The 26,546-nt window shown below is 43.1% G+C and overlaps 1 protein-coding gene across 1 annotated transcript; it reads right to left on the reverse strand.

The window, feature by feature from the left end:
• Positions 1-1,191: 1,191 nt before the first annotated feature.
• On the reverse strand, positions 1,192-24,117 carry LOC102707970. The gene is made up of 10 exons (XM_040524751.1): positions 21,295-24,117; positions 21,120-21,223; positions 18,640-18,709; positions 15,638-16,369; positions 14,415-14,617; positions 13,744-13,867; positions 5,611-5,817; positions 2,624-2,897; positions 2,294-2,501; positions 1,192-1,786 (listed from the first exon to the last, which is right to left on the reverse strand). Exons 1-8 carry the CDS (start codon positions 24,106-24,108, stop codon positions 2,754-2,756), a joined length of 4,398 nt encoding a protein of 1,465 aa, XP_040380685.1. The 5' UTR covers positions 24,109-24,117; the 3' UTR covers positions 1,192-1,786; positions 2,294-2,501; positions 2,624-2,753.
• Between the last annotated feature and the right edge of the window lie 2,429 nt (positions 24,118-26,546).

Below are 26,546 nucleotides of genomic sequence, written 5' to 3' on the forward strand. Positions count from 1 at the left end.
CAAATTAAGAAATGCTTCGTAGACAAACCTAACTAGCTAGCAGGCGGTGTGTGATTGCCTTAATCAACGACCGGACCAAGCGCCATTACAAATTTACAAATGGCTAACTCTCAAGACTAAACGTGCCCTTTCAAGAAATTGAAGGAACCAACGCGCGGGCCCATCAGAGTTTGCAAATATCGTTTGGGTGCCGAAACCGCAAACCAGCGGTTTCACACTAATAGAGGATAATCACTGTTATTGCAATGGAACTGCAGCAGTTTTGACATATAAATCACACGGTTTGTACGATAATCGCTACGGCAAAAGGAATTTTGAGGCCCTGCGTTCCCAACAGCTAATCTAAATTTGATACTTAGATAGTTATCTAAAACAATTTCATCCTCTATATATTTATGTGCTCCAAAAGATCATTCATATTAGACTATCTATATTCTAATCTATTATATTTTATTGATACATGTAACTACCATACATTTGAGTTTTAAATGATGAAGAGAGAACATCTTTAGAGGACATCTAAAAATAGAGGATAGAATAGATATTCTGTTAGAGCACTATTTTTACCCTACATCCTCTATTTTTAGGATAAATGATGAGATAAAAAAGCTGTTGGGGATGCTCTTAGTTTCCAAAAATTTTACATCGAATTTTGGACACTTAAATGAAACATTAAACATAGATAAAAATAAAACTACTTCTACGTGAAAATCATGAGACAAATCTTTTGAGACTAATTAGTACATGATTAGCCATAAGTGCTATAATAACCAACATGTGCTAATGACAGATTAATTGGACTCAAAAGATTTGTCTCATGGTTTCCAAGCAAGCTATCAAATTCATTTTTTCATTCGTGTCTAAAAGCTCTTCCATTCGTGTCTAAAAGCCCTTCCACCATCCAGTCAAATATTCGACGTGACCTTTTGCTAAAAACTTTTTGGCAACTAAACAAGACCTGATAATTGGAAGTTTGATAACGATAACTATTTTGTTTGTGCAATATATCTCCGGTAAATTGAGGTTTCCACTTGTTTAAAATTGAAATGTTAGAAAGAAAAAGTCTAAAAAAAATATTGAGAAACTCTAGGAAATTTTTGCTGACTATCACAATTTTTCTACTAGTAAATAAGGTTTGTGGCATAAACATAAATCTGAAGAACCAAAGCATCTTATAATATAGAACAGAAATAATATTATATAGCTAGAAAGTAACATTACAGCGGATGAGAGGATAGGTATTCATAAATCCTTCTATAAACCTCTTGAAATTTATGCCACTCGCACACCCAGTGGCAACAAAGTTACCACAAACTCCTACCGCAAGAAGTGATAAAAAGTTAAAAGCCCCGTGTACCTCATGAATCAAAACCACTGGGTTATCTGTTACCCACTCCATCCAAAATATAAGAGCAACTATCCTAAAATATAAGAGCAACTAGGACTTAAATTTCATTCAACAATTCAACATCTTCACCTACCAACTCATCTTAACCATTCATTATTTAATTTTCTCACTTACTCTTCCATCTTCATCGGTCACAACACTACGTTCTCTCAACCTTAATCTCTTAAAAGAACTCCAAACATTCTGGTACGTGGCATCTTTTATAAATGTTGTATATACATATGATCTCTAATCTACACATCACGGTTAGCTTCACAGGGACGCGCAGGTTGAAGAAAGGTCCATGCCGTCCCAGCTACTCAACAAGTGACTCTTCGATTCATAGTATAATCTGTCAGCTGACTGTTAACTTGAGGGAAACTCCGATGGATCCAGGAACTGCAGTGCAGAAGAGTTTGCCTCATGAGCGGTCTATAACATGGTAAAAAAAACAGCATGCTTCTTGCAGTGGCAACAATGAAGTGCAACATTTGACGGACTCAAATTATCTTTATTTTGTAGTGATTGTTGCTCTTTACTCTTTAAGTCTTAACTGCCACACTGTGAACTAAACACATAATATATATATTTTTGAATGGAGACAAACTGATCATAATTAATCATTGCAGTGTGGGCAAAACAACTAGCAGACAATGCCATAATATGATTGCAATTCTGCCCGTCATTAGCCAAGTGGCACAAATTGTAATTCACAATACGCTGGACTCTAATACTGCAACTACCTTTGAATGCTAGGGGTAGCTATAATATGGGACGGACCTTTTGAAATTCTAATATATTTAAGAAATAATAATACATAAATTTTGGCACTGCAACCGAAAGCAAAAGGGTAAATTGAATCCTTGAAAAATCTGAGACAAATATCAGGAATGATGAAAGTTTTACCATCCAAACACCTTTGTAGACTTCTGAAAGAATAACCAGAGCCTCCACATTTGATTGGTACAAACTCCAAAGTATGTTCCGATCTGTGAATGGATGAATACATCATAGGCATCATGCAAATCGCTGCTACCACAAAAGCAGAATGCACTTCGAGCCTGTGACATAGATAGAACTTTTTTCCCAGAATCCCTCCGTGTAAGCAATTGTTCTGCAGCCAGAAAGTGGTGCTTCCTTGAGCTTAAATTTGACGTATATAGGAACCCCTATGATGCACAATTTTTTATGTGCAAGAAACGCTTTGATAAATCAGAAAACAGTAAAGTGGCTTACATAGAAAATGATTGTCCGGATGATGGTTCTAGCTAATTTTTGAGCCAGGGATCATATTTCACTCCATCAGTCTGTAATCTCAAAAGCACCTCAACAAGATTCTTGAACATTAATAACCCAAACTCATTCATCACAACTGAAATGTACCTAACTCCTGACTATGTCTTGTAAGCTTAATAGCTTTTCCACTGACCCACTGAAGGCGGTAAGAAAGGTCAAGGTTATGAAGCAAGAGCTTTAAGTTATCAGCCTCATTTAGTTCTCTTCTCTTGTTCTGAAAAGGCCAGGACCAAGTACACATAGTTCACATTAAACGAAGGAGAGACAGGAAGTTAATATGTAATGGTAAAGGGAAAAAAATATACTCAGTACTCAACACTTTACATCATCATCGCTCATTTAATCATTTCTTTGCAACAAAAGATGGCAAAGAGGAAGAATATACGTACATGTTATTGGCAGATTCTCTCAAGTTAATTCATTTTCCCAATTAAAACTGCTCATACCCAAATCACTAGTTAGATTTGTATCAAAATTCACTTCAACTAGTTTGGAAAAAATTCTAGTAACTCATAAACTAGAATTGTTAATGCAATATTTCCCAGGAACACAGATCTCTAACAAGAGGATGGCATTTAAATCACCCAGTCTACAACCATTTGGAAATTCTGGCTAAAAGCTCTACAACCATGCAGAACTCTGGCGAAAAACTCAAGATAGGAGTTGGGTGGTTTAAACAATGCTCTTGGGACAGAATGTTGCAAGCTTACGAGGGAATCGACTCCTTTGTTTCCATGCAGTTCCTTAGGCAGATAAATAATGGCAACAGGGGGAAGTGCCCATGTTATGGTTTTACATTTTATGGATTTAAGAAGGCATCCTGTTGTGACCTCGCGTCACAAACACAAAAGAACATATATGCAACTATGAAAAAGTCAGTCGCACATATACACAAGAAGTTCAAGTAGACAATGTTCGAAATGCCTCGGCACTGTATATCTCATTAACCTTGAGTTCTACAGGGTAGGGGTATGGGCTTTTATAGCCCCAAAAAACCCCTTGTACAATGACCCGAATACCCATGGGTAGTCACTAATAGAGCCTAAGGATACAAGGGTAAAATAAGTAGCTTCTTGGGGACTACCACACCAGCTGTCTTCAGCACTCGAGTGCACTTGAGAGCTGGTCCCCAAGCATCTTGACGAGAATATTCCTTGGAGTCGTGATGAGCAAGCTTCCGTATTCTGACCTGGTCCGGATCGTCGAGGGGGGTGCCGGTAGTGCCTAAGCGTCTTACTCAAATACCAAGACATCTTGGCCGAACATGCCACGGAGACATGATACTCGAATACCAAGGCATCTTGGCCAAACATGCCACGGAGACGTGATACTTAAATTCCAGGGCATCTTGGCCGAACATGCCACGGAGGTGTGATACTTGAATACCAAGGCATCTTGGCCGAACATATCATGGAGGCATGATACTCGAATACCAAGGCATCTTGGCCGAACATGCCTCAGAGGCTCGCTTTGGGGTGAATAGGATGGGAAGGAGGGGCCGGTACCAACACATCCAATTGTAAAAAAAATGTTCAGGAATATGATTACTGTTCACTGTACAAACAGATATACATGTATCTTTGGTATTATACTTCCTTTTCTATTGTTTACATAGCACAAATTTTGGTGCACTCACATTTTCCAATATAGCGTCTACAAGGTGATCACAACAATGCTGTTGGGACAGCAAGGTGATAAATAATGGCAGGGGGAAGTGCCCATGTTATGGTTTTTACACTTTGTGGATTTAAGAAGGCATACATTTCTACAAAACAAAAATTGTTCAGGAATATGATGACTGTTCACTGTAATAACAGATGTACATGTATCTTTGGTATTGTAACTTCCTTTTCTATTGTTTACATAACACATTTTTGCACAAATTTTGGCACACTCCAATTTTCCAATGTAGTGTCTGGAATTTTTTTGAAGTGAACATGTACAGACAAAAAGCATCCAGTTGTACCAAAAAAGAAACTAGTTAAGAAATATGAATATTATTCACTGTACAAAGAGGTGTACATGCTTTGGTATTGTAGCTTCTTTTTTCACTTTTTACAAAATACACATTCTTTTCACAAATTTTGGCATGTTCAAATTTTCTAACATATTATTTGACATTTCTTTGAAGTGCACAGTCTACAAACAGTCACAGGCATAGAGTAGTAGAATACACGGGTTCATAAATTATGAATTGATTTCCAACGTAAAGGCTTCAGCTTATTCTTCAAGTACTGAACAGTTCAAGAAAAAAACTTCCTCTAAAAACTAGTAGGCTAGTAACGTTTAACAGGATTACTTTCATTAATATACTGTAAATGAACTACGAACAGATATGTAGCCTAGTGGTTGCAGCACTATAATAAAGAACCTACCAACTCCTGGGTTCGACTCCCCTCAGGAGAAATTTTCAAAGTTGGTTTAAAGTACTGTGGTCAAAAAACGTGTTAAGAAACGACCTATGGTGGGTGATGGGGCAGAGGCCTCAAAGCACGGGTTATGGCCCAAACCATGGGGAGCGGATACGCGTGTCGTGGCCTTTCTTGTCCAGGCTTGGCTGAGGTTTATTCTTAGCTTGAAAAGCCATGGAGGGCAGTATTTACCCTGCGGGTCAATTTTTTTTTTCAATGTTCAAAATGAACTGAGTTCAAGTCTTCAGTTCAGTTTTGGAGGCCTGCCTTCTTTTATGAATGAACATAAAAACACCGGGTTCCTCCTATAGTTCTAAAAAAACTTTGAATAGTATTATAAAATAATCATACAATTGCTAATTATCAGGAAATTACTAAATGATACCCCTTTGCTGGTGAGAATGAAAATTACACAAGAAACAGGATAAACAGTATAACATTGTTTTTGACCTGGATTAACATTATAGTTTCAATCACTCAAAATATAAAGTGATGAGAAAATAATAGAAAATATACCTCTGAGCTTTGATGTTTGTCATGTCCTAAAATACTTGAAATTATACTTAGACGAGCTGAATTGGGTGAAAATCCTTCCCATGGAGGAACATAGATAAGCTTTGTGCATTGGATAGGAGTCAGACTCCTGCTGAGTCTCTCCCACCAGGCATTGCCTAGTGACCACCATCTAATCATCAATCCGTTCTCAGAGAAAGCGACAAGACCCTAGGAAAAGAGAAGCTATGCTGTCAAAATTTAAAAATATAAATTCTAGCATATACGATACATTCAGAATGTATAACATCAAAAAACAGCTGATTATGTCACTTAAAACTGTCTTTGGAATAAACGACACCATTTTTTATGCAAACAGCAAATAATAATCAAGATACATATTTCATGAAAAGAGGTACACATGCCAGAAAGTCATTTTCCAAAGAAATATGATTATTACAGAGAAATCAATAAGCAATACTCCTTACAGACAATTCAGGCTTTGCATGACTCAGATTTGGCATAATCACCTTAGGTGAAGCAAATTGGAACCAAATCCATATGGGGCTTGGGCTTCAATTAGGCTAGATTCAGATTCAGACAGAGGCAAAAAAAAAAAAGACATGGCACACACAGAAGAAACACATGGTGCAGAAAATTGATATTTGATCCACAAAAAGGACAGGAAGAGGCATTAAACAAACCTCAAGCAGAGCTACCATGCCAAACATATTGAAAGAAGTGATTTATGGAGGAAAAAGAAGTGAAGAACTCTATGACCTGCTTCTAACTGTGGTACCAGCAGAGTTGGTACATCTGATGGATTAATCTGAAGTGGTCAATGAAAAAGAATAACTGTTGTTTCAAGGTACCAGTTTATTAGATAGTCTATTGGTACCGATGTCATAAATGCTTCCTAGAATCTCCAATAATCCATTTTTACTATAATACATGTTCTATGTCACAGCATGAACACCACACTTGTATGATGAAAAGAATGGATATCAAGCAATTGGTGCATGAGCACAAAACCATTTAGTTTGGAATTCATAATCTAAAAGAATGTAATTGGAGTCTTTGTGAATAATAGAGAAAATCTAAAAAATGTCATTGACAAACGACTAAGTCTAAGAAATGCCATCGACGAATGCGAGTTGCTCGTTTTATCTTTCTGGATAATATTTTATGTACCACTGACAGAATTTTCTTTGTTTAATAGCAATGTAAAGAAATTTCAGAAGCACAACACATTTAGAATTTCTTCAGAATTTTAATGCTGGTTAATACCCAAACTTTTTTACACTAGTGAACTGTGTTTACCTTTTGCTGTAGATATTTTTCCTGAGAAGACTATTTATCATAAATAATAATATGTGCGATCAGGTTTAAATTGATGGATATTAAAAATATGATACTTCTTTATAACAGCCTGCCGCCCTCCAGAACCGTGTAGCCCAGCACAACCGACCGGGCGGGCCCACTTACACATACCACTCCGCTTACACTTTTGTCCTCGTTTCGTGTAAAAGGGCCAACCCAGGAGTGATATGGTTGGAGGGACGAGGCCTTCTAAGTTGGCTCCACTCTTGCTAAACTAGCATGGTGGTACTAAACATGCGCACACAGCCCACATGGGCCACACAGGTCATATTGGGCCAGGATGTCACATTCTTGAGGTCCAAATATATTTGTTTCTTACTCCCTCCATCAGATAATATAGTTTTGGCATTTGAATGTCCTAAAATACTACTTCGCCAAACAACCAATTACAACCATCGTCATTTAATTTCTTTACCTACCTCCTCATCTCAACAAATCACAACCATTTCTCAGTCCAAGCTTAATTTCCTCCAAAAATGGCAAAAGGCCTACTATTATGGGACAGAGGGAGTACTCTTTATGTTAGTATCTCTATTGTTACTCTCATTGGTGAGAGGATGACACTCAAACTTGGGACAATTTTCTGTTTACTTATCACCAAATGTCATACCATCCCGAGGGAAGGCTGGATACATAATTATAGCTGCATTCTAGCCTAAAAGGATGCTATCCTAGAGCATCCTAACAACCTGTCCTAGAGCATCCTAACCACTTGTCCTAGAGCATCCTAACAACCTGTCCTAGAGCATCCTAACCACTTGTCCTAGAGCATCCTAACAACCTGTCCTAGAGCATCCTAACAACCTGTCCTAGATACTGTCCTAGTAACTGAAAGCTGAAAAAAAACAAGGGTAGGACACCACAAGACCAAGACCAAACAGCTCAAGACTTATTCCTTCATTCTCCCCCTAAGTCTTGTGCGTCGTCTTGTGGGAAAGTGGAGCCATCCCGATCCGGAAGCAAAGTTCAAGGAACTTGATCCTCCCAAGGGGCTTGGTAAGCAGATCCGCAAGCTGGTCCTTGGTGTTGATGTAGCTGGCCTTGATGTTCCCTTCCTCCAAGCAGCCTCGAATGAAGTGGTACCTCACCCGGATGTGCTTGCTCCGTTCATGAAAAACAGGATTCCTTGCCAGGGCCAGAGCAGACTTGCTATCCACCCTAAGCTCCACCGCTCCAGTGTCTCGGCCGAGGAAATCACCGAGCAGTCGAGCAAGCCAGAGTGCCTGGGTCGAAGCAGTGGAGGCCGCTATGTACTCGGCCTCGCAGCTGGATAGGGCCACCACCTGCTGCTTGACCGACTGCCAGCTAACGAGGCACTTGCGGAGGAAGAAGAGAATCCCGCTCGTGCTCTTGCTAGTGTCGATATCGCCGGCGTGGTCGCTGTCGGTGTACCCAATGAACTGTGCCTTTCCAGGGCACCTCGGGTAGTAGAGGCCGTGGTCGAGAGTCCTCGCAACGTAGCGGATGATCCTCTTCATAGCCTGCTGGTGCTCCGTCGTCGGTCGCTGCATGAACCGACTAACGTAGCCGACGGAGAATGCCAAGTCCGACCGTGTGTGGGTGAGATAGCGAAGACTCCCCACGAGACGCCGGTACTGCGTAGCGTCCACCTCCTCCACCGTGCTGTCCCGGCTCAGCTTCAGCCTCTCCTCCATCGGGGTGAGGGCTAGGTTGCAATCGTTGAGCCCAGCTAGCTCACGCGCTTGGCGTAGGCAGTCTGGCGAAGTGTGATCCCGGAGTCATCTTGGTGCACCTCGATCCCCAGATAGAAGGAGAGGGGCCCCAAGTCACTCATCTGGAAAGTAGCCTTCATGTCTTCCTTGAACGCTGCCACCTCCGTATCCTTGGTGCCGGTGATCACCAAGTCATCAACATAAACACCCATCAGCAGGGTATTTCCTCCATTTCCCCGCCGGTAGATAGTAGCCTCGTGCGGGCTTGGCTCGAAGCCCATCCTCTTGAGCGTGGAATCCAACTTGGCATTCCACGCCCTCGGTGCCTGCCGCAGGCCGTACAAAGCCTTGTGCAGACGTAGCACCTTGCCCTCCTTGCCGGGGATCGCAAAACCCGGCGGCTGGTGCACGTAAACCTCCTTCAAGTCGCCGTTGAGGAACGCCGACTTGACGTCCATGTGATGGATGCGCCAGCCTTCCTGAGCTGCCAGCGCAAGGAGTCGCACGGATTCCATCCGTGCCACTGGGGCGAAGGCATCGTCGAAGTCGATCCCCTCCTGCTGCACGAAACCACGTGCCACCAAGCGAGCCTTGTGCTTGACGATGACTCCAGCTTCATCCTTCTTCAGCTTGAACACCCACTTAAGAGAGATCGCACGATGACCATGAGGGAGGTCAGCAAGCTCCCAGGTGCGGTTCTCCTTAACCGCGTCCAATTCCGCCTTCATCGCGGCGCGCCATGCCGCGTGTCTCTCGACCTCTGCGAAGGACCGAGGCTCACCGTCGTCGCACGCAAGGTGCAACTGTTCCTCCAGGTCATGAGGCACCAGTCCCGGCACTAGCTGGTCGCCGAGGAGGTCCTCCATCGTACGGTACCGCAGGGGCTCTCCATCATGGTAGGCGTCGATGCGCTCCTCATCATGTGAGAGCGGAGTAGCGAACTGCACCGGGCTGCGCTCGACGTGAGCTGGTGTTGGTGTGGACGTGCCCTGAGGGGTGGCTGTTGGTGTCGGAGTGCGTGGGGTCGCCGACTGTGGTGGTGTCGGCGCGGAGCTTGGCGCAGCCAAAGTCATGGCTCGAGAGCGTGGCGCTGCCGAAGTGGCGGGTGCCGGAGTTGGTGGAGACTCGGAGACTGGGGTAGGCACGCTCGGTGAAGGGGAGCTGCCCACTCCCCCAGCTTCCCTGAAGTGGATGTACTCGACAGTGAAGTCGTCGTACGTCGGAGTAGAGCCGTTGTCCACCGTCTTGTCCCATGTCCATCCTCGCCCTTCGTCAAACACCACGTCGCGCGTCGTGCGCACACGCTGTGTCTCCGGGTCGAGGATGCGATAGGCCTTCAAGCCTTCCGTGTAGTCGATGGACACCCCTGGGATGCTCCTGTCGTCGAGCTTGCCGATGTAGCCAAGCTCCTTGGCGAACGCGAGGCAGCCAAAGACTCGCAGGTGGGAGACCGATGGCTTGCGCCCATGCCAAGCCTCGTACGGCGTCCTGCCATCGAGAGCCTTGGTAGGTGCGCGGTTGAGGATGTAGACGGCCGTCACCACCGCCTCCCCCCAGAAGAGAGCCGGCATTCCTCTCTGCTTGAGGAGGGCTCGAGCCATCCCCACAACCGTCTGGTTGCGCCGCTCAACGACGCCGTTCTGCTGCGGGCTGTACGGCGCGGAGTAGTGGCGGTGAATACCTTCATCGGCACAGTACGACGCGAATTCAGCCGCCGTGAATTCGCCGCCGTTGTCGGTGCGCAGGATGCGCAACTTGCGGCCGCACTCCGCCTCCGCAGCAGCCTGCGTGCGCCTAATAGCGTCCGCAGCCTCTCCCTTGCTACCGAGGACCGTCACCCACATGTAGCGGGAGAGGTCGTCGACGAGCAGCAAGAAGAAGCTTCGTCCTCCTGGTGTGGCCGGAGTCACCGGGCCACACAAATCCCCGTGCACGAGCTCGAGCCGCTCCTTGGCTCGGAAGCTCGTCTGATGGGGAAAGGGGAGCCGCCTCTGCTTCGTCAACACACAGACGTCGCAGAACTGCTCCACGTGGTCAAGGCATGGCATGCCTCACACCATCTCCTTGGTACTGAGCCGCTTCAGGGCCTCGAAGTGGAGATGGCCGAAGCGCTCGTGCTACTGCCACGCCTCGTCGTCCCGGCGGGCGACGAGGCACACGGGTTGTGCTACCTGCACGTTGAGGATGTAGAGTCGGTTGTTGCCTCTGGTTACCTTGACAAGGAGGCAACCACGGCGCTCCCCGATCTTGCGCCGATCCCAACTCCTCATGACTCCGTTCTTGATCACCACGCATGAGCCTTTCTCTTCTTCTAGCTGTCCAATACTGATGATGGAGTTTCGCAGCGCGGGGATGTAGTAGACTCCGGTGAGCAGCCTGTGCTCGCCGGACTTGGTGGTGAAGATGACGGAGCTGGTGCCCTTGATATCCACGCCAGAGGCATCCCCAAACTTGACGAAGCCTCGGACGTTGGGATCAAGCTCGGTGAAGAACTCCCGTCGACCGGTCATGTGATGGGTGGCCCCGGTGTCGAGGACCCATCCATCAGTCTTGTCGTTGTTGGAGTCGTCGCCAAGAAGGGCTCGTGCCTTCGGCTCTTCTAGGTGGAGGAAAGCCGATGCGGCCGGTGCCGCTGGAGATAGCTCGATGCTTGCGTGTGCCAGGAGCAGGGCTGGTTCTTCCTCCACTTGTGCGGCGTTGGCTTGGCCTTGTCGTGGTTGTCGGCAGTCCTTGGCCCAATGGCCAGACTTGCCACAGTTGCGGCAGGCGTCGTCTCGCGTCGGCCTGCGGTTGCCGGTGGTGCCGCCCTGGACGCCTCCGCGGGCTCCAGCCCGGATGCGTCCTCGCAACCTGACCTGGACGCCTCTGCGCCCCTTGTGCAGATTGCCACGCTTGCGGCCGCCTACCGAGGAGGACTCCCCCTTTTTTCCATCACCCTGGCAGGCCTCCCACTGCTCCCGAGTGAGATGGAGCTTTCCGCCAATGGTGATGGGCCCGGAGAGGGGCTGTGGCTCATCGCCGTCGACGACCTTGAGGCAACCAATCACCTCCTCGATCGTCATCGTGGAGAGGTCCAGCAGAGACTCGATGGAGCGGGCAATCTGCTTGTACTTCTCTGGGATGCAGCGGAAGAGCTTCTCGACAGCTCTCTCCTCGTTGTAGGTGTCGTCGCCGTACTGCACCATCTTCTGCAACAGAGTGTTGAGACGGAGGGCAAAATCATCGATGTCCTCACCTGGCTTGAAGGCCAGGTTCTCCCACTCCTTGCGGAGTGCTTGCAGCGTGCTCTTGCGGGCGCGATCGCTGCCGATGCGTGCCGCAGCGATGGCGTCCCAGGCCTCCTTGGCAGTCCGCTTTTGCGAAAGCGAAAACTGCATCTCGGATGGAACTGCAGCGATGACGGCATCTAGCGCCCGTCGGTCTTCATCGTAGTCGACGTCACCATACCGAACTGCCTCCCACATGTGCCGCACCTGGAGCCTCACCCTCATCACCGCGGCCCACTCGATGTAGTTGGTCTTGGTGAGGGTAGGCCACGCACCACCAGGACCAAAGTCCCTGACCACCGCTTGGATGCCGTGGTAGCCATGGCGCCGGTCAGGGGAGGGAGAGTTGCACTGCCTGTGAGGGCCACGCTCTCCGTAGATCCGGCCGCCATCACCGGGAGTGTAGCCGCCGCGGCGTGCGTTCTCTGGGTTGCCGCCGGCACGCCTGCGCCCGTCTGGGCTACCGTTGCCGCACGCGCCCTTGCTTGGGGCGCCGTCGGCGGGTGCGTGGTCCCCTGGACCACTGCCGCCATGGGGGTGGGCTGCTGCCCACTGTACTGTCCGCTCCCGCGCCCTTCCTCTCGCCAGCTCCTCAAGGTCCCTGTCGGCGGTGATGTCGCCGACGATAGAGCCGTTGATGCTGCTGCGCAAGGTCTCAACCTCAACCTCCGCCGCACGTGCTGCATCTTCCGCCTACTCTGCTTCCGCCTCCGCCCTGATCGCCGCCAACTCCGCTGCTGCCAGCCTTGCTGCCCTTGCTGCTGCTGCTGCGATCTGTGCCGCTGCTCGCCTGCGCTCTTGCGCTGCAGCGAGCTCGGTGTCCTGCTGACGCCGTGTGCTCGAGGCACCCGAACGCCGAGACTGTCCGTCGGACATGGCGCGCCTCCGGGGGGCTGCTACGTGGAGAAGGGAAGGGGAAAGGGGAAGGAGGAGCAGCCGGTGGTGCTGCTGCTGTTGGTGGTGGCTGAGTGCTCACTCGAGCTTGGGAAGGGGAGGAGCAAGAGATGTTCAACCTACAGAAAAGTGTGGCTCTGATACCAGATGTTAGTATCTCTATTGTTACTCTCATTGGTGAGAGGATGACACTCAAACTTAGGGCAATTTTCTGTTTACTTATCACCAAATGTCATATCATCCCGAGGGAAGGCTGGATACATATTTATAGCTGCATTCTAGCCTAAAAGGATGCTGTCCTAGAGCATCCTAACAACCTGTCCTAGAGCATCCTAACCACTTGTCCTAGAGCATCCTAACAACATGTCCTAGAGCATACTAACAACCTGTCCTAGATACTGTCCTAGTAACTGAAAGCTAAAAAAAAAAACAAGGGTAGGACACCACAAGACCAAGACCAAACAGCTCAAGACTTATTCCTTCACTTTATGGTCAGTACAAAACAAAACTAACAACAGATTATTGTTGCAATATGTCAATGAAAATGACAGGATTATGAGCAGATTTACACTTACTGCTTAGATTTCACCAATCTAGAGATTAAAAAAAGTAGTAGCACAAAAGTTTTAAGAGAGTTGACAACACATGTACCATCACGACATCAGTTTTGTGCTGTATGTGGGATATCAAATGTGGTTGCATCCAATCGAGATAGGTATCATGCAAGTGGAAAACTCAATAATAATTAAAAAGGCATTTTATAGACAAAGATGGTAAAATTAATATTCTTGACAACAAAAATGTGACTTGTCAAGCTGGATAGAATTGGGAGTTGCTCTAATATACTCTGGGAGAAACTTATGTTAGGAACAAGATGACATATATAAATTTGTGTATTTCATTTAGATCATTCTGATTTTAGTATCTTGGTAGAAATATCAAACCTCTCCATCTGGTGAAAAACTCAAAGCTGTTATCAGTACAGTTGCACTTGTATCTGATGAGCCTTCAATCAAACTTGGAAGACCTGGTGGTCCACTTGCATCAAGAATCCTTATTTTTGTGACACTGACATGAAAAAAAATAGGAAATAAGGAAATTGAAGATGAACAAAATAAATAGTAACTCTCTCAATTAAAACTTATGATCATAGATCAATAAATAGTAATAGAAATACTAAGATTAAAATCATGTATTTGGCTTTCAAAATAGTCAGTTCCAGGGAATTTGAACATACTACAGGAAAAAATTGCTTTAAGGAAGATCAATTATTTTATGCTCCTCAAAATATCATGAAAAGCATAAAAATATAAATTCCAGTGATATTATCAATGTGTATGTATGTTTTGGAGTCAATATGTCATCAGTGATGCAAATATGAAAGGCAATTGATGAAGACAGAAAAAGAAAGGGAAACTGTGGTGTACCAATGACTAGGCCAACTTGAAAATAATACAAAAATGATTAATAATCTAAAATAATAGGTCAGAACATTCTGATACTACCAACAAGTAAACAAAACGCATAGCAAGTGAACTGTTATACCAACAGAAAGAAATTGTATAATTTAACAAGTTCAACTAAACAAGCTACTGTAGCTTCAAAGCCTATGTACCTTTCGATGTCATAAACTTGAATTGTGGCATTATGAATCTCCCCAATAGCATCACCAACAGCTAATCTTGTCATTGATTCATTGAGAGCAACCATAGGAAATACCCGTGCAATTTCTCTCAGAGCCATCATTGAGTTAATAATGCAAGCTTTACGCATAATTAAATTGCTTGGATCCATAGTGTGTAGGACATAGCTGATTGCCTGCACAATTATTTAACAAGAACTATAAGGAAGAATTTTTGTTAAGTGTTAACATATTCAAAAGCAATTATATTAACAAAGGGTTAGGGTACACAAAGTTAATTGTCAAATCATGAAAATGAAGTGTCAAAAAAAATCTCAAAAATGTATTCACTTGATATCAACTTTATCATAACTTTTAATAGTAATCAGGAATGAACTAATGAAGAGTTAAAGCCTAACAGTTGCATAGCTCAATGGAGTTACCTCAGCTCTAAATGCAGGTTGCAATAGTTTACCATGCTTGTGGCCTTGTGGGTTATGAACATTAATAAGAATACACTAGACAATTGTTCTTCCTCTTAAAAGAACAGCAAATGCAGTTAAGACTGCACAGAACGATTTGTTGTCACCAACACCTCTGAGGTGTAGCAAAAGCATTTATATAGACATATTATAATGTAAATCACCAAACAAAGGTTATGACTTCGCAACAAACAGAAGGCTTGGAATGATGTTATTTCTACCACCCACCCTCTGTCCCAAAATGATGTTATTTCTACCACCCACCCTTTGTCCCAAAATGAAGCTATTTCTCCACCTACCTCATCATTTCATCCAATCACAACCATTCTTTATTTAATTCTCACCTACATTCTCTTAACCAATCACAACATTTCTCCAATCATTCCTACCTACATTCTTAATCCTCATGCCCAGTTATTTTGGCACGGACGGAGAATTAAAAATATCTATACTACTTTAAATGTCTCTAGTGGTGGTGACAGTAAATCTGCCACCCTATTATTTTCTACAGGTTTTTTTACAAATTGGCCCCTTTTATTTCTTAATATTATTGAATAGTTCATATTTGATTCAAACAAGTGATGTTACTATAGTTGATAAACAAATTCTATGACATTTTGTAATATGTTTTCCATTGAAAAGCATCGGTATTTTGCTAGTATTTATAAAAGGTTGGAAGCTGCAACACATGTTAGCTAAAAGAATCCTCTCAAATAAGAAAAGCAAACTGCATACCTTGTCGAGGTAAGGAGCTAAGGCCTTTGGAGATCCTCGAACAACTCGAATGAGAGTCTTAAGTGAAATTACATGAACAGGTGAATCAGATGAAGTAGCCCAGATTTGGCTTTGTATCACGCTAAAAAATCCAACTATGTCAGTCATAGCCAAGCTTGGCAAGAGGGTACCCACCAAAGCCTCCCGCATTGTAACAGCAACTGCAGTTTTATAGACAGCATTGTTGGAAGGTGCACTACTTAGACACTCAATTTGGAAAAGGACATCACTCAAAAAGTGGGTGATGTCAGTGCCCAAACATACTTTCCATGTGCTTTCCATTCCCTCTGCTAGAAGCTCAGCTGCTGTTGAACTGTAACGATCATTCATCGACATAACTAACTTGATTAGTTGATTAACAACCAAATGAGCGAGCTTAGATTTCACAATGCTTGGGTACCAAACAACCAAAGCAGCTGCTACAATGATATTTGATGCCACTGCATCCTGACTCGTTCCTCCAATCCAAGATAGCCACTCTTGATTTTCAAATGATTCCAACCATGAATTTATCTCAGAAGTATCATGATCTTCTTTCTGAACATCTTCACCATCTACTTTCAACTGTGTCAATACTTTGGTTTTCTGTACATGGAGGGGTTTGGGAATAGAGCGTGGAGCTGCACAGTGAAACAGGGAGCGTGCGGCCATACGCACATGTTCAGAAGGATGTTGCCAAAAGCTCACCAGAAGCTGTAATCCATAAGAATCACATTTAGTTGGGATAAATTTTATTTGTAGGCACAGAGCTGTGCTTTCATCTACTTTGCAATAAAATACAAATATGCAGTACAACAATAATGATTACAAATGAATTGACAGGAAGCCACAGGGTGTTAGTCAAGTGTAGGTTGAATGAAATAAGTTGGTCTTTTCAAACCCCTCTATAACAGAAGCAAGAGATGGAATATGATCACTACTATCATCAGCACAGTTTACTGATCGGTAATTTCCAATCAAATAAATGTTTTTGAATATGTTGACTTGATATATCGTGCGACACCATCAGTGGTCCATGCCAAGGTTTGTTATGCTAAATAAATCCATAGAACACAACAATTGAAAAAGTGCATGCCCATGAACATCACATGAGCTAAAGAAATATGTCAGTGTGAATAGGCATTCACTGGTAAGGTTTTGCCATCTGGCATTGAAAAAAAAGGATGAAAAATTCTATTCCTTATTTTCTAGCCATCGAGTTTGCCTCTGTTCCTTATATGTTAAAATACGCGGAACATAATGGCATATAGGACACAACTGAACTCAATGGCAACGTTAAACGCAATCAAACGCAGTAGCAAGTAATAGATTTTCTCATAAATGATTACCAGTCATAGATAATCTCAATTCTGTAATAAGGATAGGATCATCTATTTCAGTCCTGAAGTATCACTTCAGCAACCATAGCTCTAGAACAAACTACTGGACCAAGTTATGCATCAATTTCCGAGAAAAAAAATATGTTTTCACATCCTATATGGTAATTCAGTTGGAATAAACTATTCAGAAGCATCTACAATTTTTTTCATTGCATGCCTTAAAAAAATTAATCCAGTCCTACGCTTGCTCATTGCATAGTGCATCCTAGACCAATCCAACTATAACTATGCACTAGACGGTACAAAATCTGATGGTTTGGGACAAGTGTCCAGCGCTTACAGCCATTTGTTCTAATATATAAGACTAGAACCATCTCTCTCTCCCTAACAAACCATATATCCTCCAGAAAGGTAGCCCATAGCACAGAACAACGAGAAAAATGTATTCATGTCATCTATAGCACCACAAGATCCACACTACTCAAACCATTTCACAGTAAATGTCCTACCATGTGGACAAATCTAAGCACTAGTTAATGAATCTCCGATGATTAGATCATATATACCCCTTTAAATGGCATGGTACACTACACCTTATCAACCTAGTTTGCAGCACTGAATCAGGGTTCGACAGTTGAAATATTGTTTGCAGCAACAATTTCCAATAACAATAACAATAACCAATGTTTTCAAGTCGTCCGATTAGTCGCGATTAATCACGATTAGTCGTCCTTATCGGTGATCTGACCTCGATCAGGGACTCTGGCTCGATTAGCTCGACTAGAACCCTGGTCGTCCGACTAGTCGTCGACTGATCGTGATTAGTCGTCCGACTAGGGGGTGGACGACCAGGTCCGGGTTGCTTCCTGGACAGGCCTACTTTTGGCCATAGCCCATTAGGGTTAGCAATATATTGTCCATTGCCCAGGACATAACCCATCACATGCCTGCCACCTGTTCTCTTCTTATTTTCTCATGGCAGCTGCGCTTGATCATGATATAGTGTGTATATATATAACTATAGATCATGATAGTGTGTATATATATATATATAACTACATATAGGAATATATATTATATATTATGTATATGTCCTGAAATATACTAGAAAACTATATGGATGACCAGGATCGACCAGACTTGACTAGTCGATCTGGTCGACGACTAATCGCCTGGTCGGTTCCATGGCGACTAGAGTCGACTAGACGACTTGAAAACATTGACAATAACAATAACAATAACAATAATAATAGTAATAGTAATATAATATTATTATTATTAATATTATTATTATTATTATAAATGAAGGAGCCACAGTTAGGGTTCCATGTCTGGATGGCCGGATAGCATAAACTGATCAAACTAGTTGGTGTAGTTTGGTCCACAAGAATTAGGTACCACCAGCTCAATTAATGTTCAATATGAAACAAATGAAGCTAGGAAATCGCGCATAACTAAGGCATCTCAACTCTAAGCAGAATCACAGATTCACACCTACTGTCACTCAATTTTCTAGATGCAAATGCAATAACAGAAATATTGTTCTGTTTTCTTCACAAGGAAATGACCTTTATAGAAGTTCTGTTTTCAAATAAAAAATAGGACTTAAACATCAACGAGAAAAGAAGTACAGAATAGTAGAACCTGAAGGGATGGAGACTTTATATCTGGTACTTTCTCAGCAAAGTTCCTAGTATAAAATGCTGCCAAGGCACTGCAACAGAACAAACGGTGGATATTACTATATTAGAACGATAAAGAAAATGTATTTTCATGCTACCTTGAACAACAAAGGATGCATAGTGTCACAGTTGTGAGAAATAACTAAGCGTATGATGATGTCAGAAACTCAGAATTGATGCAAAAAACCCAGCTAGATGCTGACAATGCAAACACTGACTACCTTCTGTAAGTATGATAACTAGTATTCACAATTGTCAAATCATGCTACAGCATCTCATGAATTTTTCATATAACTAACACAATGCCCATATGTTATTATGGAATTAAAAAACACACACACACATTGCCACATTGCAAAGAAGAAATCTATTTTGAAATTTACAGCTTAATTTTATAATCAATTAGAGGTTTTATTCTCTTTTAATATTTTAGCTGTAAAAAATTGCATCATCAATCCATACTTTGGCTTGATACTTCTAGGGCCTGTCCGTGACTTCAACAGTTCTACTGTACATTTGGTTTGGAGGGGATGGACAGTGGTCACACATGTCAGAATTTTGTGGAGTTCACCACTCACCACCACTATTCCTTCTAAAGGGTTATAGATTAGTAACTTATGGGAACGGATTTTTACTTCTTGACAAACTGTGTAACTTGTGGCTGCAACAAAGTAGTTACTTGTAGCAGATTATATTTTTTAACGAAAATAAGAGCATCTTCATCCTCCCAGAATCCCTGTAGCAAATGTGCTTTTCTTTATGTTGTAACAGAAAATATCAAGGAATAATGACAATAGTGCACTTTTATATTTATGCAACAATTTCATTGAAAAAAGTGACATGAAAGGAAACAGTTTAAAAATGTAGGAAAACATGGATTTTTCATTAGCATAGCCATCAGGGTTCCCCTTACCGTTTTTCCCGCGAAAACCGCGGTGCCGCACTCCCACAGATCCCGCAAGGTAACCGCAAAAACCACAACGAATTTGAAAACAAAAAATTTGAATTCAAAACCGCACGGTAAACGTGGTTACGGCGCGGTTTTGCACTGTTACCGCGCGGTAACCGCGGTAAGTACGTGCTAAAATAGCGCATGAGAACGGCGGAAATCATGGTTTCCGCGCGGTTTTTGCAGCCGAAACCGCGGTTACCGCGAGAAAACCGCGGGTGTGATGTCAAATGCAAAAAACATTAAAAAATCTTAAAAAATACATGAAAAATAGGAAAATATTTTGTGACTATATTTGTGAGTTGTGACATAGGAAAAATAAGAAAATAGAACATGTTTTAGGGAAAACAAGAAAATTTTCATATGACCTTTTCTAAATTCTTGATATTGCAACATACAAATCACCCTTCACCAAATAATCCACACCAATAACAAGTAACAACTTCATTTTGATTGTTGCGTCACAACTATACCTACTACCAATTGTTACTAACGTGCACGTATAATTTTTCTCCATACATATTTTCCATATATTCATCATTGTATATTTGTATTTCAACATTATATACCCTAGTTTCTAGTGTAAATTAATAATGACTTAACAACAAAATATTCTTAACCATCTTCCTATGAAATATTATTTGCAATAGGCTATTTTTTAATTGTTTCCCGAAATTCTTGTTTATGATTTTTAATTACGTCGGAAATACATTTTTTTCATAAATTTCTTTGACAAAACTACACTATATATTAACATATACGACATATATTTTTTTTATTAAATTTCCTCAAATTTAAACTCGGTTACCGCGCTTTACCGAAACCATGCCTTCGCGGAGGGCACGGTTACCGCGGTAACCACGATTTCGGTAACCATAATAGCCATTGTTAACTAGATGAAGCATGGAACATGTGCAAAAGACAAGAAGGCTTCTAAAGTTTATTAGCCTCCGCGGAACATATGAATTCCTGGCTGGACTACAGTGTCGGACTTTCACTACAGAGAATATCTCTATTACTTAACAGGGGAGTCGTCCTCATCTTAACCTTCCCATCACGGGTGAAGTTTCCTTCCCCACGAAAACAATCCGCTCCCTGAGAAAATAATGGATCCAAGTAAAAAGTACCAAACTGTCATGAAAACTGGTAAATCCCGCAAAAATAAACCGCTCTCTTAAGAAAAACTTTGATTCAATTAAGAATCAAACTATTAAGAAGAAGTGGTGGATTCAAATGAAAACCAACTAACCAAGAAAAACAGAATAGGAAAAATTGAACCAGGTGGAACCATTGCCCTCTTGCAACGCACAGACATGTCATTAGTAGATGCAGAACTTCTTGAATACTTCACATGTTACTATGTGTAGGAAACTTTTGATTCATTGAACTATGTTTTCCATGTAATGTTTGAGCACATCATATAAAAGATGTCAATCTTGCACTGTGTGTGACATAAACCCAAACTGAAAGAAAAGGAACAGATTTCCCAGTACCTGCTAGCATTTGTACAAGATCGAGATAATGTTATCATGCGTTGTGCCAGAGAAACTATGGACAATGATCTCATAGCACAAAATTCAGGCGATGCCTTCCAAAGCTGAAATATAGAAAATAAACATGCTTAGACTTCAGGTGTGTTTACAAAAGGAGATGCCCAAAACAGTTTACCTCAAGAGTGGCTTCTTTTCCTGGGAACATTAATGTAAACGACCCTCTATCCCCCACCACACCTGTAGCTATATGGCAGCCTTCTGGCTTGCAAACTTGCATTTCATCTACAAGTAATTTATCTAGCTCATGATCAATACCCCATAAATGCAGAAAACAGAGGCTAAATCGAAGTAAACGCCCTTCCAATGATTCTCTAGAAGGGCTATCAATTACATGTATTCCAGAAGTATTGTCACAAGTTTCAGGCTGTATAGGATCTTTAACATTATCCCTGTAAAAATAATCTCTCAACTGCCTATCATTATTGTTGTTTGGCATGCCTTGTGTAGACATGATTGCCGTGAGATCAAATCTCAAGCTTGCAATGCCAGGATATGGGCAAGAGCACTTTATGGGATGTTTTCCTCTTTTGTTTATGCTCTGACCAGAGGCAATCTTTCCTGAACTATTTGCAGGATTATTTCTGTGGAATTCATGTACTTCATCTGTAGCTGACATCTTCCCCTTAACATCATATACCGCAGGGACACTTATAGTCACAGAATCTGTATTTGCACAGTGATTATTTGTTGATACAGATGATATGTTAAGACCCTTTTTATTTTCATGAGACTGAAGGAGGCTTGTGTCTTTGAAAATTGGAACAAGTAGTGAGGATGCCGAAGTTGTCCCTCCCAAGATGCTGCCTGTAACTGCATTCTTGAAGATGCCTCTGCAGAAGTGTTCAAATGTTGATTGGGACAATGTACCTGTAATAATTCTATCTCGAGAACCCGTTTTCAGATCCCAGATATACAGTAGACTCCCTGCATCATTACAGGAGTGGATATTCCGGCATAAACAAGCTATGTAACCTTTGACTCCATCCCATGCTACCATCGATGGGTAACCAAGATGGCCAGGAAACATCCTTTCAACTCTCATCGTTTGAAGAGAAACAAGAGCCACGAGGCCATCTTCTCCAACAGAAAGAAAGCAATCATCCCAAGGTTGATGAGTCAAAGCTGACGGTAGAATAATTTGTTTAACTGGGGAAACATGATGATGCATGACAGAAAGAACCGTGCCAGCATCCAGATCCCAAACACGAACTGTACAATCAAAACTCCCCGATATAAGCACTCGGTTAAAAGTTCTGGAATCAGAATGAGCGTGCATGTGATGTGCAGCCAAGCAAAGAATTGCTCCTGTGTGCCCCAAAAAGAATCTTTCTGTAATGTGTGGGTAAATCCCTCCACCGCCAAATTTTGCAGCTGGTAACAGGTTGAGAAATCGGATTACTTCAATATCACCATTATGGAAACCATAAACAACAGCATATGGAGCATAGGAATCCTCAGAAAGTACCATTGAAGAAGACACTGTCCCTCCATGCCTTCCCAATCCATTGCTGTCTGATGAGCTTATCATTGAATTTATGTCCAGTCGACTGTTCGACTGGCATGGCAAATGAGAGGGCTCTGACCTAAATTCTTCTCCCTGAAGACCACCTTCGCCGACAACTTTGCTCAAAGGTGGTTTATCTACATTATTTGCAATATTCAGTTCTAGTTGATCCACAGACCATATGGAGACAAATGGTTTCCACAACAATGATCCCGCAACCCTATATGAGCGAGATTCCACCCTAACAAGCTGGTTACCAGACTGACAAAATTGAACCAAGGAATTATCTCCTTGCTCCGACGCAATGCAAGGAATTTCACAGACAGCTTTAAACCCAAATGATCCAGTACCAATCACAAACCTGTACACTATGGCAAAACCATTTCTACTCCACAACACCAACCTCCTGACCGCAATGCCATCCTCGGAACCATGTGCTTCCCACTCCACACCATGGAGGAAAAACCCTCCAACAAGGCATCCCTTCACCCCTGTCTCCCCTTCCTTGCAAAGCAGATCACCCGGTAGAGACACCTCACCCAGCACGACGCCTTCGGAGACGCACTTCAACAAGCAGCTATTCTTCATCACCAACGCCACCACCTTCCCATCATCAGACAACGACACAGCCTCCACCTTTCCATCCACCGTCTCGGCAGACGCAATGCTAGACGCCGAGCTCACACTGAGTCGCCTCGGCGAGTCCCCCTCGAAGGCCACGCCCTCCGCCACGGGAACCACCTGCGTCCGCCCCTGCACATCAGCGAGCACAACGCTGACGGCATCCCCGACGCCGGCCGCGACCGCGATCGCCTTTGGCGGCGCGATGGAGAGGGCGCCGTGGAAGGAGGTCCGAAGCACGACGAGGGTGCGGGCGTCAACAACCACGACGGCGGACACGTGGCGCTGGCCGTCGTCCGGGGCGGCGCGGCAGAGGATCGCGACCCTGGCGGTGGACGAGCCGGGGGAGGGAGGGAGGGGCGCGACGAGGGAAGGGGACCCGGCCCAGGGCGGGAGCGAGCGGCGGCGGAGGCAGCGGAGGGAGGCGGAGGCGGAGGCGGAGAAGAGGGAGACGACGCCCGCGGCGCAGGAGGCGAGGAGGCAGGGAGGGGAGTGGGACGAGGGGAGGGGGCAGAGGGAGGTGATGGCCGCGGCGTGCGCGCAGAGGAGGGAGGAGGGGCGCGGGGATGGGGAGGAAAGGAGCGGCCAGTGGAGGATGGTGCCGTCGGCCGCGCCGGTGAAGAGCGCGGCGGGGGTGGCGGCGGCGGCGGTGATGTGGTGGGACGGCGGCGACGGCGACCAGAGCGCGGCCACCGAGTGGCACTTCATGGGCGGCGGAGATGGGAGATCTGGTCGGAGGCGAGAGGTGGGGGTGGGGCTGGACTCGCCGGTGCGGGTCGCCCGCTCATCTCTCTCATGACTCATGTGCCTTTCTTCTCTACTCTAGTTCTGCTGCCTGCTGGCCCGCCTCATTTTTTTTATACAATAAAAACTCGTTTGAGAAACTTATTTGGTTGGTGAAAATTGCTATGCGTGTGACTAGGGATGAAAACAGGACGGGAAAATCTCATCCCGACTGGCACCGTATATTGATTTTTCCGCCTGAATACCGTTTTGACAGGAAAAACAGGAAACCAGTAAAAAAAGGAAAAGCCGGCGAAAACGGTTGAGGTGCTTTCCCGACCGTTTCACGGTTCCTGTATTTTTCCAGGATAATTCCCGTGGACATTCTCGTTTTGAACTCTACCATGATCTTATATTCCTATGAGTATATGTTGATCAACTAATTTATACGATGTTGTATGTTCTCATCAATTGTTTTATGTATTATGCTAGTATCATATCCGCACTAATTTTGTTGCGTTGAATATTTGAAGTGGTTATATGGTTTGTTATTCCTGTTTTGAAATATCGATTCCCGATCGTTATCGCCATGTTCCTGACTGAAATGAATCATTTTTGAAATATCGTGTAACCGATTTTGTTTTCCTGACCGATGGTCCCGCTCCCGTCTCCGAGATAAAAATGCAGGAACGAATGTGGTTAGATAAGTTTTCCCGACCATTTTCATCCCTACGTGTGACCAAATTATATGACTTATGTACGACTAAATTGATTAACGGCTACAATGTCACTCCTTTGATTGATCGATGGTTGTATGCTTCTAGTCATACGTAAATCGTACAACTTGATCGTACATATAGCAGCATTGCTGGCAGATATTGTCTCCATCTTAAAGCACCTTGATGCTTCATGTATTCGACGCATACCAATAAAAGATAAAGACTAAAATAACTTCTATTTTATCAAACATCAGCATATCAACAAGAATGTGCTAGCTTATTAATGGCATATGCCCTAAAAAAATTTAAGGAGCTAATTTGGAGAAAACGTCATTAGGACCGGCTGATGTGGTGGTACATTTTTTTTTGAATATATTGTGGTGGTACGTTGAGCATGTCGATTAGACGATGCCTCGTCTGCCTACTCATATTTATGTGTTCATGTACAACTATGATAGGCCAAAAGCAAGACCATCTCACCAATATGCGGAGGTCCCTAAATTGTTCTATCTACCCATAATATCATGCCTAGTGGATAAACTTCGTGTTATGAAGTATCGACGATCACTCTACCTGTTCGTTTTATCCGTGCATCAACCTCCATAACCTTGACATGTGATGTGGATAGTCGTCAACTTATATATTCTCGTAGAGTAGGCACCCTTGAGGATCAATGCTAAATCTCTTGTTGCTGCCAAATCTAATCATCTTTAGTTCCAACAAGTTCAATGGTAAGTTTATGTTTTCCTTAGTGATGACTGAAATTTTCTTTTGTTTATAAAAGAAGAAGATTTGTTTTCTCAAATCTCGTCATGTATGTTAGAAATAGAAATTACTATAATGGTAGTACGTTAACTCTTTTAGCATCGATATTTTATATATTTTAATACATATTGACATCTTGTACGGAATAACATATATTGAAGCTATATAGCTGAGTGAAAGTGCGCGGACATACTTTTTTATTGAAAACTTTAGGACTCAATTTGTATTTCATCCTGGGGCCCCAAATTGAGTAAGAATATTTTATAATTGAGTGATGAATGAGTCATGAGAGAATGAGTAAGAATGGGTAGATGACTAACTTGGATATTAGAAAATGACCTAATATCAATTACATGGGTAGAAGTGAAACTTCGAACCCAGGCCGGCTAGCCCACCACCTCGTGGAGCTAGCCGGAAGACCTCTGAGCATTTCTCCACGGTAGGGTAGATGACATAATAGTGTCGTCGGTGATTTCTTTTCATTACCATATGATATTGTAAGCAGCAAATGTCACAAAATGAGTATTACATCAAACCTCAGCTAGTTAGACCAAGAATTACTCAAGATTACTGGATTAGATAGTACTCCATCTGTCCCACAATTTGGGTTTGACCAAATTGATGGGAAAAAACTATCATCATTTTCAATACAAAACAAATATACTGTAAAAATATATTTAATGATGAAATTAATAAATAGTTTAATGTTATACATGTTACTATGATTTTATCAAATTTGAAAGAATTTTACTTAGCTTAAGCCCAAAACGTCTAGTAATAATATGGAACTGCTGATGTAGCTGCAAAGTTGTTATGAATTCTAATGGGTTTGAAACAAAGATGGCATCACATAAACACTACAAGAAATATATGGTTTTTTGACGTATTTAGTATGACAACAGGATATAATGTCATTATATCATTCGTTTTATGACATTGTGTAATAGGTATTTCAATTTAATGACAATAAAAAATTATATGTCACAACAAATATCATATAGGTATTATAATGTCACCTGGTGATGATATTTTCTT

The sequence above is a fragment of the Oryza brachyantha genome, chromosome 6 (genome assembly GCF_000231095.2).
Source record: "Oryza brachyantha chromosome 6, ObraRS2, whole genome shotgun sequence".
NCBI classification, from domain to species: Eukaryota; Viridiplantae; Streptophyta; class Magnoliopsida; order Poales; family Poaceae; genus Oryza; species Oryza brachyantha.

Bases quoted from the DNA above. Each gene is read 5' to 3' on its own strand.
- LOC102707970 (XM_040524751.1), bottom strand. From the start codon at position 24,108: ATGAGTCATGAGAGAGATGAGCGGGCGACCCGCACCGGCGAGTCCAGC. The intron at 21,224-21,294 runs GTAAACTGTTTT...TCTATATTTCAG, and splicing joins GAAAAGAAGCCACTCTTGAG to CTTTGGAAGGCATCGCCTGA. The intron at 13,868-14,414 runs GTACATAGGCTT...TTTTCATGTCAG, and splicing joins CAAGTTTATGACATCGAAAG to TGTCACAAAAATAAGGATTC.